Below are 21,737 nucleotides of genomic sequence, written 5' to 3' on the forward strand. Positions count from 1 at the left end.
TTGTTATGTAAAAATTGGCCACCCATGTGTAAATATGCGGAGAATTATATAGAAAATTAGACAGTTGGTTGGATGAACCAATATTTGTTGATTTCTCCTTTTTGTGGTTTCTGTAATTTGATTATTTTCAATTATTTTTCTATGTTGACCTTGGATATACTTAGAAGAGAAATATTTCTTATGTGTTCATTAATTAATATGTTAAGATGTAAATATTTACATAGAAGCTTAATAAAGAAATTTAGTTAAAGTACAAAGTAAATGCAGCAAGACTTTATAAAATTTTGTAATCAGGCAAATTTTTAGAAAGAAGACTTCCAGGTGAAATGTCGGAACACTGAACACTGAAGAACTAACTAACTAACTAACTACTAACTAACTAACTAACTAACTAACTACTAACTAACTAACTAACTAACTAACTAACTAACTAACTACTAACTACTACTACTAACTAACTAACTAACTAACTAACTAACTAACTACTAACTAACTAACTAACTAACTAACTAACTAACTAACTAACTAACTAACTAACTAACTAAACTAACTAACTAACTAACTAACTAACTAACTAACTAACTAACTAACTAACTAACTAACTACTAACTAACTAACTAACTAACTAACTAACTAACTAACTAACTAACTAACTAACTAACTAACTAACTAACTAACTAACTAACTAACTAACTAACTAACTAACTAAACTACTAACTAACTACTACTAACTAACTAACTAACTAACTAACTAACTAACTAACTAACTACTAACTAACTAACTAACTAACTAACTAACTAACTAACTAACTAACTAACTAACTAACTAACTAACTAACTAACTAACTAACTAACATTTCCGAAAGGGCCGATCCGCAAAAGCCTATTTCCGTCTTCTCATTAAATTTAGAACAGCAAAAAATTTTCAAATTTTGGTAATTAGTAATCTAGATAATGTAGTTATTTAATACATTACCTGGTAATGAGTAGTCATTATCTACAGCATCAGACCAATTATCTAAATCATCTATCCAAAGTTTGTGGTCCGAAGAACAAAAATTATTAATTATTCACCCCAAAAGTAGGTACTTTCACATTACTCCAATATTACTTGCTTGCTTACCGGGTAAGTAAAGTTTACCTTTTTAATAGATTTTCAGAAAAATATAAGATTTTTTTCGAAAAAATTTCTGGTTTTTCCAAAAAGCTGGACCTTAGTTTTCAAGCAGATTTTACTGATTTAGCTCTTATTAAAAAAAGGGAAGAAATTTAATTAAAATTTTTAATGATGAATGAAATTTTTAAACTTATTTAAATTTTTTTCGTCTGTGTAAACCACAAAGCTTGGCTTTCGGTTTCATATATATATATTTTTTTTTTAATCTCAGAGTTTCGATTGAGTTCATTCTTAAAAATTTATTGATAAACAATAATTTTTTTTAGAAAAACTTGAGTAAAATATTGCAAAATATTTAAAAGAGAAAATATAAGACATCAAAAACTTACTTTGATAAAATTTATAGACATTTTAAAAACATACCTGCAAAGAAAGACAAAAAGAAAAATCTGTAAATTTAAAATTGTTCAAGTATAAAGAAAGCTTAACTTAAATCTCTAAAAAATAAATATTTTAAACAACTAAAAGCTAATACTGATAATAGAAAACTTACAATTTAAAGCCTAGACATACATGCATCCTTTTATTACACATATGAGTAAGGTTAACATTAGATTATTTGTTTTAACTATGTGAAGTCAAAAGGAAATGTTAAATAGTTTCATCAAGTCTTAAATCCCTTTTTACACTTGTTGGTCTTCCTATACAAGCTAACAAATTTATATACATATACATACATATATTTAAATTTGTCTTGCTTGTGTACACAAATTCTTTACTTAATAAAGATTGATATGTTTTGAAAACTATACTGCCATCCTTCTATTACTTGACAGTTTTGTGTTAAAACGACGTCACTGTTTTCCTGAAATCTAATATTTAGTAGTGAATGGCTTAAGGAAATTCCATGAACGTCAGAACGTGTAACATACAAGTGGCAAATTAGGTATGGTCAGTATTAAATTCCAATTCATTTATTAAATAAAATTTTTTTTTTTTTTTTTGGGAGGGTATTATATCTTTATTAGAATAAATTACCTAAACCTTTAGGTTATTTAGGATAGTAGTACACGTTTATAAAAGTATACACGTATTTGTAACTGCAAATATGCTAACTTAAGTTATTCTGTTTTTGGGGAGACAATATTTTTATTAAGCAGTTTCTTTTAATATAATGGTTTTTTTATATTAACATAATAAAGCGTTGGTTTAAGACAAAAAGGGGTTAACTTTTATTTATTTAAAGATCTGAAAATTTACATATTTTTTTAAAATGTCTAGAAACCTGTATTATATGATGACAACAAGACAAAGGAAAATATTCCGAGAAGTAATTTTTAAATGGGGTTTAAAGAAATACACATATGACCTTTTATTATTCCACCCTTTATATACATGTATGTCTACACATATCGTTATATAAAGGACATACATATATGTTTATTATTTGTTAACATAATCACTTAATAACTTTATCTCATTTCTCTTAATAGTTAACAATTTATTTATACCCTACACCACTATAGTGGGCAGGATATTATGCGTTTGTGCTGATATTTATAACACCTAAAAATATTGGTCCTACCAATTGGCTCAGAATCACTTTCTGAGTCGATTTAGATATGTCCATCTGTCCGTCCGTCTGTGTGTCCATGTAAACCTTCTGCGCACTCTACAAGTCGCAAGATAATAATATGAAATTTAGCACATTGTTTTCTTTTGATCCAAGGGCGAAGCCTATTGAAAATTTTTAAAATTTATCCATTATTTCGTATAGCCCCCATACAAGCGAACCGCCCGAATAGGGCTTTTGAGCTCATAAATATGTTAAATGTTCTTGCATCACTCCGAAAATCGTCAAAATTTAGTTTTATATAAGTCTTAATAACGCTGCTGATTTTCGTAATGATCAGGACTCATTTGAACCTATCCCCCATACTAAGATTTGATGGTCAAAATTCACTTATAAATATGATATTTTGCATAAGATAGGACCATATTAACCCCCTTCCCCCATATACCCCTCTTTATTATTTAAAAAGTAATCAAAATTTGTAACATAATCACTGGTGTAGAGAATCATATGGTCGGCCATTCCCGACTATAAATTCTTACTTGTTTGGGTTTTCATTAAGTTAAATGATTTTGTTATTTTTTCTCCTCAGATTATTGTTATTTAAAGTTCAATAAAGTGTTTGCTTTTGTATTTATTTAATATTCCTTTAGTATGATTTCTTTTGTTGATTCACTTTGTTTCTTCACCTGTAAGAAAGTCCCTAGAGTATAATAATTTGAATTTTGCTTTACGCATAGTAAATTTTCTCAAAATGCAAACACATAACATTTACACATCCCAGCAGTTTTACGTTGAGTAAATATGCATCCCTAATGTTTAGCTACTTCACTCATTTTTGTGATGTAAAGACTGCCGTAGAATCAGTCGATTCCTCAGCCTTCCTGTGTAATCTATAGTATATAGTATAAGCACTTTGAACATTTCTTCAATACTGTTTTATTAAACATCAAAAGTAAACAATCACTAATTGGAGACAGTGACCCCTTACTGCAGGGTTAAATTTACATTTACGTCTAAAGTGTTAATAAACGAAATGCTTTTGATTCTGCCTTAAAGTCCTTTGGGCATTTTTTGTTGAGGTTTTCGTTTTGTAAAAGTGTAAAATTGTCAAGTTAAATAAATGTTTTAAATGTGTGTAAAGAGACAAAAGTTGTTCGTTGATGTTTTCATTTAGAGATTTTTGACAAATATTTTTCTTTATTTTTTGCATATTTTTACTTGCTTTATTGTCTCTAAGGTATTTTTTGTTGTGTTCATGATAAAATAAGACTGATGGCAATATGGTTTCAAAGAGTTTTTTGAGTAAAATGAAGAAAAAATATGATGTAAACGAAATAGCTTTAATTAAAACTGTAGTGGTATCTTTGAAAATCGTAGTAAAATTTTCCCAAAATAATTAAAGTTTACTTCCAGAGTTGTTAATATATTTGTTACTATATTTGTTATATTCATAACTATATTCTAATTTTTCATAAGCTGCTCTAGATTAGTAGAGTAGAAGGTGACTGAGCGCCAAAGGGCACTTATAGCAATAACTATTAAAACTATCTAAAAGCTGTGTAATGTAATTTATTACATTATTACTTTTTGTTTTCATTTATCCGAGATGTACAACTACTTTGTTAAAGAGCGTTTTAAAAAATGGCGCATACTCCACCTAAATACACATTTAAATTAACAGCTTGGAAGCTCAGACATTTCAGAATCGGTTCATAAAAATCTTAAATATATCTCTCATACTTGGTTGTATTCAAAACACATTTATTCAGACTCGATTCACCAAAAAAAAAAAATATTGTACGAATAAAATTTTCATTAAAACAAGTCGGCATGGCCGACCATATGATACCCTACACCAGTGAGGAGATTAACAATTTGCATTATTTTTTTAATAATAAAGCATTTAATTTGCTTTTTACTTTAATTACTAAATATTTTATCAATGTTTACATAGACACACAGACGGACAGACAGACAGACAGACAGACACACAGACAGACTGGCGGACGGACATTTCAGAATCGGTTCATAAAAATTGTAAATATTTCTCTCATACTTGGTTTTATCTAATACACATTTATACAGACTCGATTCACCAAAAAAATTATTCTGCGAAAAAAATTTCATTAAAATAAGTAAGATTGTATAGTCGGGTATGGCCGACCATATGATAACCTACACCAGTGTGTATGTTAACGATGTGGATTAGTTTTTCTAATAATAAAGCGTTTAATTTGCTTTTTTCCTTAATTACAAAATATATTAATAATGTTTACATAGACACACAGACGGACAGACCGACAGACAGACAGACAGACAGACAGACAGACAGACAGACAGACAGACAGACAGACAGACAGACAGACAGACAGACAGACAGACAGACAGACAGACAGACGGACGGACGGACGTACTGATGGACTCAGAAAGTGATTTAACATTCATTCATCAGCAAAACGAATAATACCCTCCGACACAACATTATAAAGGATAGATAGCGAAGTCGATTATTTTTGTCCGCCTGTGTATGAACAAAATTTCGAAACACCCCATGAAAATATTGTCATAAAATACGAATTTTTGTCATTACATAAAAACAACAACATACAGCTTCATCGCTATATATTGTTGTTGTATTAAGTTTTCATACACAAAGGCTTCTTATTCATAAACATTTATCAAAGATTTATAAAACAAGTTTCAGTCAACAACCGATATTTCTTATATGAAATCGTTAATCGATGAACGTACTTATTTATTTGAGAACATGAATTATTGAATGAACATGAAAACATGATGAATTTTTCAAGAGCCTACTTAATAACTTATGTCCCTCTACTCTATCGCAGATGATAAAAAATCCAACTATATATTCTATATTTCAATTGTCCCGACGTTCTATAAATTATTCTATTAAGAAATAAACATATGAAATAGATTTTCATAAAATTCCGATAAGATTATTTGATGTGAGAAAATATGAGATCATAAACATTGATTTCTGAAAAAAAGCAAAAAAGCCGAAACGTCCAACAACAAAAAAAAAACTTTTGAAGTTCTTATCCCTTCTTAATGACCTTCAATATAAAGATATTTCTTACAACAAGAAATTCTATAATCTGCTTTAGTTGTTTGTAGTAGTTGTTCTCTTTTTTTTTTAAAAAGAAAACAACTTGAGTTTTATGGTATAGATGGCATGACATTTCATATATTTCCGTGTTGTTTTGTTTGCCAGTATTAACGATAAAATAACAATGGCTAAGAGAATGTTAACACCAACGTACTTACAAATGAATTTCATGTATTTATGTACAATATTATTACTTTTAGTAGCATACTCATGGTTCTTGATTCTTATATCAACTACTTATTTCCGTTTCCGTTGTATGTATATATTTGTTTATGTTGGATAATTCAACAATACAAAAAATAAGTGACTTTTACATGACAACAAGAACAAATGTCGATACACATACACTTCATTCAACATACTATCACTTTCCCTCTCTAACATACAAAAAAAAAAAAAAAAAAAACAATTTATCAATGATAGCTACAGCCATGGTAGGTGTCCTAACTACCTTAATGGCCAAAAGTTCAGATGTATTACTTAGGGGGGTGATTTGTTTTATTTTTTATATAATTGTAAAAGTACAATTTCGTTAGCATTTGTAGCCACCAACAAATATAAAAAAACAAATAAATAAACATAAAAAAAATAAAACAAATTTAGAAAATTTGAACTTTTCGTATTAAGGTTACACTACTGGCACTTGTACAATATTTTGTTGTTCATGTTGTATTCACTTGTTTTGTAACATGTTATGAATGTTTTTTTTTATTTTGTATTCTATTCCTTTCAGATTATTTTTGTGCTCTAAAAACAACAAGAAACATTCATTATGTTGGCTTAAATACAAGGTCAATTGTTTTCAAGTTTTTCATGTTGTTTTTACTTTCATTTCATATTGTGTTTCGTAGAACGTTTTTTTTTGGAAAAACATTTTCTTAGAAAAATATTTAAAACAAAAAAGCATAATATTGCGGTCAAACATCTTAAAATGCTTGCAATATTGACATTGAGTGATGTTTTAGATAATTTCTATTTATTTTCGTCTTTAAATAAAAACCAGAAAAAGACGTTGAAACGACTATTTGGTAGGCTAGATGAGCTCCAAATTTTTTGTCGATCATGCTCGATCAGTGCATATGAATGTCCTAAAAATAGCATCGCTCAAGGACGATCAATTATTATAGCGATCGAGACATAAAACGCGGCTGGTTCGTATAACATGCGAAAATTATACCATACTATTGACCTCTTGTGGAATAAGTCTTTTTCCAACAATAGTGGTATCAAGGAATAGCAAACACTTCGAACACTTCGCAGACATCAGCGGTGCAGATCACAACTTGGAAGGCTAGTTTAACTCTAATACGCCGTCGACTATAATTGAGGAGATAAACATCTATGCACCAACCCTAGAGGAGATCATTGCTGTCATTGTAACAGTAAGAAGGATTAATATCAGCTGAATTGTTGCAACTCGACCCTCCAACCTCAGTGGACATTTTACAGCCTTTTATGACAGAGATATGGCGCCAGGAAAGGCTACGGAATGAATGAACAAGAGAGGATAATAATTGGAGGGGAATAACGCTTCTGAATATAGTCTTATAATTCGTAAAAAGAAGTCCAATACGAAGAGCCTGAAGATGTAAAGGGGTTCCAATTAATATAATATGCCTTATAAAAGTTGTGTATGACAATACCTCCTTATAAGTCTGTCATAACGGGAAGTATAATGGAACATTTACTACAACTATAAGGCAGGAATGTACTCTTTAAGTTCTGCTCGTTGCGGTAGCTCTTGACAACGTGATGTCCAAAGTTTGCGATAAAAGAGGAATTAGCGGGAATATCCTTTGACATCTTGAAGATCACGACTTCGCAGATGATGAGTGTCTTATATCCCATAGAGACAACGATATGCTGAGCACGATGAACGATTTGTCCATCCACTCTAAAGATGTTGGCCCTGAAGTAAACATCCAAAAGACAAAGGTAATGCGTATGAACAACTCCATACAGGACAAATTATACGTTGACAACAACGAAATTGAAATCGTGGAGAACGTTTGTTATTTCGGCTGCATGATGTCAACACAAGGCGGTATGGAGAAAGATGTTAGCTATATGTTAATTGGGCAAACTTTAACCAGTTTTCGGTCGGTTAAAAATGATATGGAAAACACACAAAGTTGCAAATATTCAAGGGATGCGTAAAAACAGCTCTACTCTATGGTAGTGAGTCGTGGCTTACATCATTAGCAATAATAGGAAATATCTAACTTAGTTAGATTGAAAAGAAGATGTATATTCATCAAATCCAAAGAAATACACCTAGGCCTGTATCGGGCCTGTTATGAGCTTCTTAAACAGTGCCTCAGGTGGGAATCTAACCCAGTCGATCGACAAGAACACTTACCACTAACTTACTAGAGGCGGAGAATAGATTTAAGAGGCAGGTCACAATGCTTTGTGCCCCTTCAAACATATCTACTGCAGGCAGAAATATCCTAACGGTGCGTATTTTCTGGCCAAACACAATTAGTAATACCGATTTATGGTGAAGATCAAATGAAGCTCTCATTAAAAAGTAAATTATGAAAAGAAAGTGGAAATGAGTTTGCCAAGATTTTGGGTAATGTGTTTTTTATTCCCTTTGACAACTTTTTGTTATTCAGAAACCTTTTAAATTTTATTTACAGATTTCCAAAAAATTTTAATTCTGCCCCACTGTGTTTTGTTAAAAAAATAAGTCACACATTAATGAAAAACTAAGAAAAAAAAGATTAAAATAGATAATTATAAAAAAACTATACATATATCCATAAAAAAGGTGTGACCTTATAGTTTAGACATTTGGCTAAGGGTGTTAAAAATGCGTAAGTATTAAATTAATTTCTACTTTTGTTTATTTGCGTAATTAATTCTATAACATAAACATAATTTATATAGGCACAACATATTTATTTCCGAATATAGCAAATTGACGTCACAAAAAACGCTAAAATATTGCTTTTTTATCGTTTGATTTAGAGTTCCATATGTTATTTGCTATTAATTGTTTTCATAATAATATTGACAAATGACGAAAGTATATATAATGAAGTCAAAAGGATTAATCAAATATGTCACGTCTTTATGATTATTATAATGCGCCATTAAACGTAACAGGACAAATAGCCACTGTTTGCCATCGAAAAAGCTAATTCATATTCGAGAATATAAACAAAATTAAATAAAAATAATAATGTTTTTTACAAATTAAATTTCTGGAAAAATTTAGCTTGAATTTGCAACATTTTGTAATACGTTCGATTTTCAAATATTGAAATAATTTACTTTGGATTATTTTGAATAATTACACGATTTTCATTTCTTTCGTTTTCCACTATAAGAATAATACTTGATGTTACATTTAAAACTATAGAAAAACTTTCTTTTGCCAAAATTTCTCTTACCAATTTATAAGCTTTACTAAAAAAGATTTAAGTATAGGAAAAACTTTTGTTGTTTTTAGTTTTATTTATGTACTTTTTTCTTACTTTTTATTGTTATTCTCAATTTTCTGTGAATTGTATTTTAATTAAAGACCACTCAGAAATGAATCCCTAGTAAATACAACCAAAAGGGGGAAAATGACCATGAAGTTTAGACAAGAGTCACAAAAACTAATACCACTCATTCATTCAGTCAGTCAGTCATTTACTTTTACTCATACTACAAGGATTTAGCTAAAATTTTATGTGAGTTAGGTATTTTTTTTTGGATTTAAGAAAACTTCATTTTTTTAAATGAAATACGTGATGTATTTAAATATATAGCAGCGTAAGCGTATTTAAAACTTTACAATTTTATGATGATAGATAACTTACAAGGAGAGACTAAAGATTACAAATGATGAATTGTTAAAGTGGAATAACGAAAAAGGAGCGCAGTAAATGTACAAAATGAAAAAATTGTTTGTAGTAGAAAAGTTTAAAATGTTTTTTTGAATACTGGAGAAGGAAATTTTTAGGGATTTGGTTTGTAAAATTTGTTGTTTAAAGTTTAAATTATAATTTGAATGCAAATGCATATATAAAAATTAAGTTTTTGTAAAGTTTTATTAAAATTGCTATTTTTTTGTAATCAGTATTATTTAAACTCAAAGTTTTTTTAATAATCTTTGTTAGTGATTCTGTCATTTGTATGTTGTTAATATAAGGGTAATCTCAAAAGTCATTAATATTTGTTGGCTAAACAAATTACTAAATATTTTAACGGCCTTATTCATAAACATTTATCAAAGGTTTATAGAGCAAATTTTGTATGAAAATTTGATTTATAAACCTTTGATAAAAGTTTATGAATAAGACCCTATTGAAGCCGACCAGTATCTCAGGAATCAAACCCACAACCTCCTTACTGATAGGCTAGCATATGCAATTGAAAATTTTTTATTCATATTCACATCAAAGTTCTTGATTAATTATAGAAGGGGGATTTTTAACACTGCATTGTAACTATTTTAAATATCAGATATCTACAAAAAATGGGAGCATTGAAAAAGAAATCATAAATAAAGAAGGACACCTCGGGTATGTTTGTTTGTTTGAGTTCCGATATATATGTAGTTAGAATCTTCTGACAGAGCACTATAGAAACCTAGTCAAAAAGTACTTTTTAACTTTTTAAGTTTTCTAGCAAATTTCTAAGAAGATGTATGAAGAATTTATACTTCTTAATTAAAGCTAACTTTACACAAAATAATTCAATTGAAAACAATTTTAAACAATTTTAATATCGAGGGGGCCAGGTTCATTCAAATAAAACCATCTATTTAAATTAAACTTTAGGGAAAAATTTTCAAATCGCGTATTAGATATCAAACTAAAATAACCCATTTTAGATGACCCAATCTTCTCCTCATTATTCTGTATAAGGTTTCGATAATCCCACAACTGGTATGAATATTATAGCTAAAAAAGAAAAAAAAAAAAAAACATTTTTGTGATTTTTCAAAATTTTGTTGGAAATTGAGTACAAATAGATAACAAATTTCACAATTACTTTTTAGTTTTACATTCTCAATCAAAAAGTCTATATACAGTGGTTTCCCGGTTTAGCGAAAGATATAATGTCAGGTCCATCTGTAAAAACTAAAAATTCGTTAAACCGAATAACAACTTTTCTATGATTTAATGATAAAAATAGGGTAATGGAAGGTAGGAAGTCAATTTTTAAAATTTTTTGACAATTTCCTTAATTTTTGTATTTGAAAATTTTGTACCCATTGAATTGGGTATAGAACTTATATAAAATCTTAATATGTTATTGCTTTTGGTTAATAATGAAGTGTAGTGATCTTTCCGTATTATTATGTACAGAATTTTTTTTTTAAATTCGTTATATCGAGTACAAAGTTTACTCATTCATTCGTAATATAAGGTACTAAATGAAAACAATTTGCCCGTTCGTTAAATCGCGAATTCGCTAAACTGAGTATTCGTTAAACCGGGAAACCAGTGTAATTGTAAATTTTTTGTTAAAAATATTCATTAATAGACATTTTATTTAAATTTTATAGTGGTTGTCTTCGTAAAAATTCAACAAAAAATTTTTTTTACACATTTTTTAAAAAAGTCTTCTATGAATTTTTGAATTCTTATAATTCTTTTTAATTTTTGAAAAATAGACTTAATTTCCAATTCACTGATATATAAAACGTCTACCTTGTCCTTTTCACATGTAAAATTAAAGAAGAAATATTTAACATCTCATGGTAAAATTGAAAAATTGTAACAAAAAAATTTTATATTACGTATACGTCTCATATCCATGAAAAAACAAAGGGAGCTACCATGAGATGTTAAATACATATTTCCTTAATCATTCTTTCATTATCTGACAATTAGAGATGTGGTTGTAAAGGACGAAAATTCCAATATTTTCACGAATATTTAACCAATACCGCAGTTCATTTTTGAACAGTCTTTATAGATCTTGATTGCAAATTCGTTCGCTATGTTAAGCAATACTCGTCCCTACAAATCATTTTATGAAAGTCCTTGTGTGAGGTTATATAGTCACATGATTGGTTCAAAACTGAAGGCAGAAGGCTTAGCATATTAACATATCTACATGTTATAGATCTTCAACATCTAGTAGACGCGATGAACTTGCTGCACAAAGAATACCAGGGCTCTATAAGTACGAATAGGACAGTGGGACAAACTTTAAAAAAACTACTGTTTATAACTAAATCCCTAGAAAAAACGACTTTTCATTCTTGCCTCATAGTTAGTAATGTATATTATTATTTTCACCAAACATACATATTTCATTTTAATGCAACCTTTTTGTTAAAAACAAAAAACCTCTATAAATAAAAATTCGACCCTCTCGTTTGCATAAATTTACATATTAATACAATATTGTTGTAAATAATTGTTGTTTTAAGACATTAAAGCGTATATAAGCCAGAGCGTGTGTGTGTGTGTGTATTTGTGTCTGTATATAAACTAATGTAAATCTATAGATTGTTTTACAAAGATTAATTTCTTATACTTGTTTCAAAGTAGAGACCTTGTAAAATTAACATGTCATGGTAATGACAGGCTTATGCTTAAGAGAAAATTAAAACCCATTATTATTAAAACAACTGGCAGCGGCAGTTAGCAAGAAAAGCCCAGAAGTTTTATAAGAATCCAAGGGATACCTTATACATACATACATTCCGATTCCTTATAAGTAGATAACGGAGTCGATTTGGCAGATTGTATGTAAGTTGAAATCAGTATTATGAAGACTCCAAATATCTGCGAGATCCGAACCTTCAATAACTCTATCAGACATGCTTTAAAGTTAACAAAATCGGTCCATAAATAACGGAGATATGACCAAAAATGTATGAGACTAACACGGCAGGTAGTCAATTGGCACTTCAGTGTCCCTAAGTAGTCTATAGAAGTCACTTTAAAAATATAAGCCTCTACGAACAGCAGGAAGCTTTTACAACAAAATCAGCGATAACCTTAAAAAACAATATTTTGATATAAATCAGAAGACGAAATAAGAAAATTTTTCTTACATTATTAAAGAAAATGAAAATTTTAACACCAATACTGTAAATTATACCACAAAAAAGAAAAAAAAAAAAACAATGTGTGTAAGTGTTGTCAGAACTTTTAAGCCTTTTTATGTCACTTTTAAACAAATGAAAATACCCACTCATATATTATTTATATTCACATGTAGAAGCTTTACACTTATGAACACGTACTCATACTTGAGTATTTTAACAATTTCGAATACAAAAGGGTTTCGTTAATCAATATTCTTTTAATGTTGTTTAACTTTTGCAACGGCAACAACAAAAACAGATAAAAGTTATTTTAGCTTTCACTAACGGTTACACGGTTTCCAAAGGAAAATAATCCAGAAGGAAAGTTGTAGTTTTCTAAAATTGAGCTTAGAACTACCAGAAGTCGAATCATTGATAACATCTATCATATCATATGGTCGCACATTCCCGACTATACTTTCCTACTTGTTTTAACAATACTCTATATCCCTATGATTAACAAGATCGTGTATATAACAAAGTGTTTCTTTATCGAGACTATTTTTTGAACGTGGAAAACATTGGAAAACATTTATAGTTTTCCAAATTTCAAACGATCGCTTGAAAGTTTCTATCAAAACCGTCACAAATGGTGTAATATTGTATAGTGTCAATAAATTTTCACAATGTCTACATGAAAACCACACATTTACACTTTATTCAAATACACACATTGACACATAGATTCACACGCACAATCTAACAAATGAATCGTTAGGCCACATTTAAAAATACGTATAGATTTGATTTCTCGGAAAAAGCATGTATGTGTTTAGTTTGCTCAACTAAAAGTCAAATATTATTTCCTCTCGCTATAGCTCGTACATATGTATGTGTGTATATTTTCCAATATTCATACGAATTATGTATAGTTCAGCTTTTTCCACATTTTTTGAAAAATTTTCAATTTTTTTTTGCTACTGTTTGGTTAAATGGAATATTGGTTTAACTCTTGTTGAAAGTGCAACAGCCAAAACAACAAGAATAACAACAAATAAGTAAAAACTGGTCCATAATAAACATTATAAAAATATATCTCGTAAATTTTGTGTGACGATGACATCATACACATATACAAATGTGTATGCTTGAAGGAGGACAACAACAACAACAACATGAAAAAATAAATTAGATTTTGTTGTTTTGTGGATTTTTTTTCAAATGGTACATTAGTAATTTCAAAGTAATATTAAATCGGTTCTGTCTCTACCTGACATATTGGGTTTTCGTGGGTATTTTCACAGAGAAGACATCTAAATTTGTAGTAACGAAAATATTGAAGGAATAAAAAACGTCAAGGAAATATCCAGCTACAAAATTGTGATATAACTGAATTTTGGTTTATCCCTAATGTACATGGGTACATGGTGGTGGTAGCATTATGTTTGTTATGTATTATATTCATATGTCTATGTATTAAATGATGTATGTTTTTCCATTGTGTAAAAGTGGGAGTATGAATGAGTTTGTTATGTGTTTTTAAAAGAGTAGGCCGAAAAGTTGCTTCCATCCAATTTGTTAAGCTTTTTCTTCTAAATAGGAAATTTCATAGAAAATATTATTTAATAATTCTATACAAAAACATTTATCATTTATTTCTTAAAAAGGATATTTCAATCAATGTTTTCTATAAAAAGAGTATTTTTCAAAATGTTAATAAATGAGAATTTTTAACAGTTTTTTATAAAGAGAAATTTTATAGAAAAATTAAAAAAACAGAATTTTTCTAAAAAAAGAGGATTTATCGAAAATTTTCTATAAAAGAATTAATCGAAAATTTTCAATAAAAGGAGAATTAATCGAAAATTTTCAATAAAAGGAAAATTTATCGAAAATTTTCTGTAAAAAAAAATTTATCGAAAATTTCCTGTAAAAGGAAAATTTATCGAAAATTTCCTGTAAAAGGAAAATTTATCGAACATTTCCTGTAAAAGGAAAATTTATCGAAAATTTCCTGTAAAAGGAAAATTTTCTATAAAAGGAAAATTTATCGAAAATTTTTTATAAAAGGAAAATTTATCGCAAATTTTCTATAAAAGGAAAATTTATCGCAAATTTTCTATAAAAGGAAAATTTATCGCAAATTTTCTATAAAAGGAAAATTTATCGCAAATTTTCTATAAAAGGAAAATTTATCGAAAATTTTCTATAAAAGGAAAATTTATCGAAAATTTTCTATAAAAGGAAAATTTATCGAAAATTTTCTATAAAAGGAAAATTTATCGAAAATTTTCTATAAAAGGAAAATTTATCGAAAATTTTCTATAAAAGGAAAATTTATCGAAAATTTTCTATAAAAGGAAAATTTATCGAAAATTTTCTATAAAAGGAAAATTTATCGAAAATTTTCTATAAAAGGAAAATTTATCGAAAATTTTCTATAAAAGGAAAATTTATCGAAAATTTTCTATAAAAGGAAAATTTATCGAAAATTTTCTATAAAAGGAAAATTTATCGAAAATTTTCTATGAAAAGAAAAATTATCGAACATTTTCTATGAAAAGAAAAATTATCGAAAATTTTCTATGAAAAGAAAAATTATCGAAAATTTTCTATGAAAAGAAAAATTATCGAAAATTTTCTATGAAAAGAAAAATTATCGAAAATTTTCTATGAAAAGAAAAATTATCGAAAATTTTCTATGAAAAGAAAAATTATCGAAAATTTTCTATGAAAAGAAAAATTATCGAAAATTTTCTGTAAAAGGAAAATTTATCGGAAATTTTCTATAAAAAGAAAATTTATCGCAAATTTTCTATAAAAGGAAAATTTATCGAAAATTTTCTGTAAAAGGAAAATTTATCGAAAATTTTCTATAAAAGGAAAATTTATCAAAAATTTTCTATAAAAGGAAAATTTATGGAAAATTTTCTATAAAAGGAAGATTTATCGAAAATTTTCTATAAAAGCAAAATTTATCGATATTTTTCTGTAAAAGGAAAATTTATCCAAAATTTTCTATAAAAAGAAAATTTATCCAAAATTTTCAAAAAAAAAAAAAATTATTGAAAATTTTCAAAAAGAAAAATTATCGAAAATTTTCTATGAAGAGAAAAATTATCGAAAATTTCCTATGAAAAGAGAATTTATCGAAAAGTTTTTCCGACTGCCCATTATGTATTATAACTACATTACAATCTGCAATGCATGTATTAGTCCGTAAAAAAAGTATTATTCCTTTTATTATGTTATTTATGTTGTCATGATCTATGGTTTCTTTTATTTCTTTATGACACTTTAATGTATACAAAAAATGCGTTGTAGTATACTTATAGGGGGAGAGGGAGTTTTTTTTTCGTTTAATCTTTTATAAACAAGTACTTGTATGTGTGTTAGCAGGATAATGCATAACATGCGTGAAAATACAAAAGTCGTTTATATTGCCTTCGACAATAAATTAATGTGAGAGTTAAGTTTTCCTGACATATATATTTTTTTTTTCATTTTTTTTTTCACAAACAGCTGAAAACACATGCTTTGTATGAAAAATAAAGAAATATCTTTTTTCAAAATTTAAGAATAATAAACAATTTTATGAAGGAAAAATATATACAAAATTGTCATTGTGGTTATATTAACACAGTGAATGTTTCCTTAAAATATTGTCTTAACAGTTATGAATCTTTAGAAAAAAGCACACTTTGATTAAGGTCTAGTTTTTAAATTTGGTTGGCTCTTAATATAACGTTACAGTTTTCATTTTTACTTAATATAAACATTTGTACTTTATTAAACAAAAATGTCATAATAAAAACTGGGTTTTTGCATAAATAGTATATGTGTTTTTGTTTAGCAAAACAAACCTTATGCAAATTTGCTATTTTCATATTATAAAACAACATAACGCGTCTATTGATATAAAAATTTCTTGTTTTAAGGCAGTTTCAAAGCTTAACTTGTTACAATTATATAAAGGGACACAAGAATCTACAACCATTTTTGTAAAATATGGAAAATCAAGATTTCTTAATAGAAAATTATAAAATTTAATGCAAATTTTATTAAAATAGCCTATTTTTTTTAAATTTTTTATAAAAGGAAAATTTATTAAAAAAAAAAATCCCTAAAAAGAATATTTTCTAAAAATTTTCTATAAAAGGAATATTTATTGAAAATTTTATATAAAAGATAATTTTATATAATCGATATTTTTCTATAAAAAGGAAATTAATTAAGAATGTTCTATGCAAAGAAAATTTAACGAAAATTTTCTATAAAAAGAAAATTTAACGAAAATATTCTATGAAAAAAAGAAAACTTATCGAAATTTTTCTATAAAAAGGAAATTAACTAAGAAAGTTCTATGAAATGAAAATTTAACAAAAATGTTCTATAAAAAGAAAATTGAATGAAAATTATCTAGGAAAAGATAATTTTCTATAAATTTAACAAAAAATTTCCATGAAAAGAAAATATTAACAAAAATTTTCTGGGAAAAGAAAACTTAACGAAAACTTTCTATGAAAAGAAAATTTTAAGAAAACTTTCTATGAAAAAAAAATTTTTTCTATAAAAAACAATTCCTATGATAAGAAAATTTAACGAAAATTTTCTATGAAAAGAGAATTTCATGAAAATTTTCTATGAAAAGAAAATTTATCATAAAAAATATTTTCTATAAAAAAAAAATTTCGAAAATATAAAAAGAAAATTTATTGAAAATTTTCTATAAAAAGAAAATCTATCGAAAATTTTCTATAAAAAGAAAATCTTATCGAAAATTTTCTATAAAAAGAAAATTTATCGAAAATTTTCTATAAAAAGAAAATTTATCGAAAATTTTCTATAAAAAGAAAATTTATCGAAAATTTTCTATAAAAAGAAAATTTATCGAAAATTTTCTATAAAAAGAAAATTTATCGAAAATTTTCTATAAAAAGAAAATTTATCGAAAATTTTCTATAAAAAGAAAATTTATCGAAAATTTTCTATAAAAAGAAAATTTATCGAAAATTTTCTATAAAAAGAAAATTTATCGAAAATTTTCTATAAAAAGAAAATTTATCGAAAATTTTCTATAAAAAGAAAATTTATCGAAAATTTTCTATAAAAAGAAAATTTATCGAAAATTTTCTATAAAAAGAAAATTTATCGAAAATTTTCTATAAAAAGAAAATTTATCGAAAATTTTCTATAAAAAGAAAATTTATCGAAAATTTTCTATAAAAAGAAAATTTATCGAAAATTTTCTATAAAAAGAAAATTTATCGAAAATTTTCTATAAAAAGAAAATTTATCGAAAATTTTCTATAAAAAGAAAATTTATCGAAAATTTTCTATAAAAAGAAAATTTATCGAAAATTTTCTATAAAAAGAAAATTTATCGAAAATTTTCTATAAAAACAAAATTTTTCGAAAATTTTCTATAAAAAGAAAATTTATCGAAAATTTTCTATAAAAAGAAAATTTATCGAAAATTTTCTATAAAAAGAAAATTTATCGAAAATTTTCTATAAAAAGAAAATTTATCGAAAATTTTCTATAAAAAGAAAATTTATCGAAAATTTTCTATAAAAAGAAAATTTATCGAAAATTTTCTATAAAAAGAAAATTTATCGAAAATTTTCTATAAAAAGAAAATTTATCGAAAATTTTCTATAAAAAGAAAATTTATCGAAAATTTTCTATAAAAAGAAAATTTATCGAAAATTTTCTATAAAAAGAAAATTTCTCAAAAATTTTCTATAAAAAGAAAATTTCTCAAAAATTTTCCATAAAAAGAAAATTTCTCAAAAATTTTCCATAAAATGAAAATTTCTCGCAAATTTTCCACAAAAAGAAACTTTGACGAAAATTTTCTATAAAAATTTGTTAATATTTTCTATAGAAAATTTTCTATAAACATTTTTTGAAAGTTTTCTATAAACATTTTTTGATAATTTTCTATTATTTTTTTTTTTTTTTCAATAACAAGGAAAATTTATCAAATATTGTCTATAAATGGAAGATTTACAGAAAATTTTTTTAAATTGAAAAAAATTTATCAATCATTTTCTTTAAAAACAAAAAAAATCTAAGGCTTTCTATAAGTAAAAATTTTATCGAAAATTGTATATGAAACTAAGAATCATTCTATACTTAATAACATCTCTACTTTTCCACTACACCAACGGAATCCTATTAAACCCCTAAAGAATATTATTATAAGCATTTAAATTCACGCTAAGTACTAAATCCATTTAAAACTACTTTTTCAACAAATTCCTTAACACCTAAATCATTTCTACCTTTTCTTTCATTGCAGTTATTACGAAAGGAGCAACAACACTAAAACCATGTAATTTACAATGAATAAAAGAGAGAAAAACTAAAACTGCTTAAAAAAAAAAAAACAAACATCATTTTATTCCTCCCCAGACTGTGAATGAAAGTGTAGTAAATGATTTATATATAAAATGTTAACTAAGCATCCATGTTACATTGCTGGCAGCAATAAAACTGCATTCCATGCAATTTTAACTTTAACAACTAAAAACAACAAGAAGAATAATAACAACAAAAACAACGATAATAAAAAATTCCAACAAAATCAACGTGAATTAAAAGCATTTATACTTGATGAAGCTGTAGCAACAATTACCGCCACCAACACTACCAGCAACTCCAACACTACTATTGCCACTGCCAAGAGCAACAACGTGAACAAAAACAACAACGTGAAAAGGAATCACAACAGAACCACAAGTATTAAAAGTATTAAAAACAAAAAAATCATTAAAAATCATCAAGTTTACGATGATGGTCAGGATAAGTATGACCACGATTACAAAGATGATGATAATGATGATGTTGATGACTGTGATTGTGTTGAGAAACAAATAAAATTGATTATGAAATCAAAACAAAAAGTTTTTATAAAAAAATTTAATAGAAAAAGTCATAAGCAACTTTTTTAAAAGTGTTTAATTAATACAAAATATAAATATATTTTCAACAATTTTAAAAATATATAACAACTCTTAAAGTTTAAGACAGCACTTTATTATTAAATTCAAGTGTTTATGTAGCAGTTAATAATTAAAAAAAAAAATATTTTTATATTTAAATTTATTTTGCATACGAAAATATAATTATTTTTAACTGCAACTGTTGTTATTTCCACGTATTGAAAACCAAACAAAAATATAATCCTTATTTGAAAAACAACTTGTGTATATAAAATACTTGTACTGAAACTATGCTAACACAACTTTATACAACTGAAGAGGATCCGGCCTTGTGTTCGATTATATGGGGTACAAATTTCTCAGCAACGCCTGGTGTAAATGAAAATGACAGCAGTAGTGCTATAACAGCTGCCTCAACATCACACAATGTTGCTGCTGTTGCTGCCGCCGCGGCTGTTGGTGGCATAAATGATAGTGTAGGTGGTGCTGGAGGTGGTGGTGTCAGTTCGGGTGGTGTTATTGGTGAAGGTGGTGGCTATAGAAGTGATGTTAATGCGGCTGTAGCTGCTGGAGCTGTAGGTGTCATTGGTGATAATTTACGTGATGATCTTTATATAACAAATGAGGTAAGTGTAATGACGGAAATGTAATAAAATTGAAACAATTTTTATACTTATTTATGAAGAGTGAAATGTACATAGATATTTTACCTTGAAAATTGAATCTATACATATTTTGTTGTTCTATTTGTAATGTTATACTCATGGTGATTTGTTAAAAGTTTTTTAAAGTGATGAGGTTTAATATTAAAGCATTTTAAAAATATTTTATACAAAAAAACTTATTAATAATAAGGACATCCTACTTTTAAATATGTAATACTTTGGAAGTACATACTTAAACTTGCAACATTCTCACATTTTCTTTGAAGAATTCTCATCCCTAAGTTTGTAATTATTATTTCCGATCGGAGCAGCAAACATCTAAAATTCAATTTCTAAAGAAAGGACTCCGCTAATACATAAACTATTAGTACTACTGAAAATCATCTTATGAGTTGTCAAAGTTAATACAACGACATGATCCCCGATTTGATCGTCCGTGATGGTGCGTAGTCTCCTTTTCATCTTAACAAATAGCAAACTATGACTCCAAGTGCACTAAAAATACATCTATTGTTACGTTTTCCCGGAAGCCAGAATAAATAATGAAACTTGAAGTATGAAAGCCGATCACTCGATATATCTAGAAAACACTTTGCTCTCAATAGTAGAGAGTTGCTGCTATTACATTATTCAATTTTTGACCAGTTTCCTAATAAGCATCTTCGGTATTTTACTTCTTAATAATGAGAATAAGATTAACAAATTAGTGCTGCCATCGGCGATAGACATTCTTAAGAATGAGGATAAGATCAAGAAATCGGTGCTGCAATCGGCGATAGACACGATTACAGACTTTGCTCCAGTCTTCTTTATTTATGGTTTTTGAAAGTCACAGAGAGTAAAAAACCATGTCCTGCAAAATTCTTATCTAAGTGGTTGAGCGATAATGAAATTTTTTTGAAAGATTTAACAAATGCAAAATTCTTATCTAAGTGGTTGAGCGATCATGAAAATTTTTTGAAAGATTTAACAAATGGTAGAGAAAAAAGCGAATTTTACTATATGTATTTTAATTCTAGTACAGTGTTAACTTAACATATGCGAGTCCTCATTTCAATCATCAATTTGATAGATTTAAGTTATCGATCTTTAGTAGACGATATGTTCACTGATTCCAGCAAAAAATTTTGTGAAATGTGAGAACTTTTAAACAGAATCACTGAGAGATCAAATAATCTCTGACCATTCTCCAGACTGAGAGATAAATTGAGCATTAACTACGGTCGATCACTTTATAAATATATATATGATATGTTAGGTTGATAGGATAAATAGGGCGCCCGCAGCGCTTAATATATTTACCGACAGCCAGAAGGCAAT

The 21,737-nt window shown here is 27.0% G+C and overlaps 1 protein-coding gene across 6 annotated transcripts in view; it reads left to right on the plus strand.

Annotated features, from left to right (window-relative positions):
- The window catches only part of LOC119600576 (probable G-protein coupled receptor B0563.6), a 67,296-nt gene that overhangs the window by 19,377 nt on the left and 26,182 nt on the right, over positions 1 to 21,737 (plus strand). For 5 of the 6 annotated variants that reach the window (XM_037950897.1, XM_037950899.1, XM_037950895.1 and 2 more), the window contains one exon: positions 19,110 to 20,378. In XM_037950897.1, coding sequence (XP_037806825.1) covers positions 20,043 to 20,378 — 336 coding nt within the window. In that variant the 5' untranslated portion in view covers positions 19,110 to 20,042. Of the gene's footprint in view, positions 1 to 19,109; positions 20,379 to 21,737 lie in introns of those variants that run through there. The other variant, XM_037950894.1, reaches the window with a different exon arrangement.

Source organism: Lucilia sericata, unplaced genomic scaffold, assembly GCF_015586225.1.
Source record: "Lucilia sericata isolate MDLA Ls3-8-SP2 unplaced genomic scaffold, ASM1558622v1 Contig000117F_arrow, whole genome shotgun sequence".
NCBI lineage: Eukaryota > Metazoa > Arthropoda > Insecta > Diptera > Calliphoridae > Lucilia > Lucilia sericata.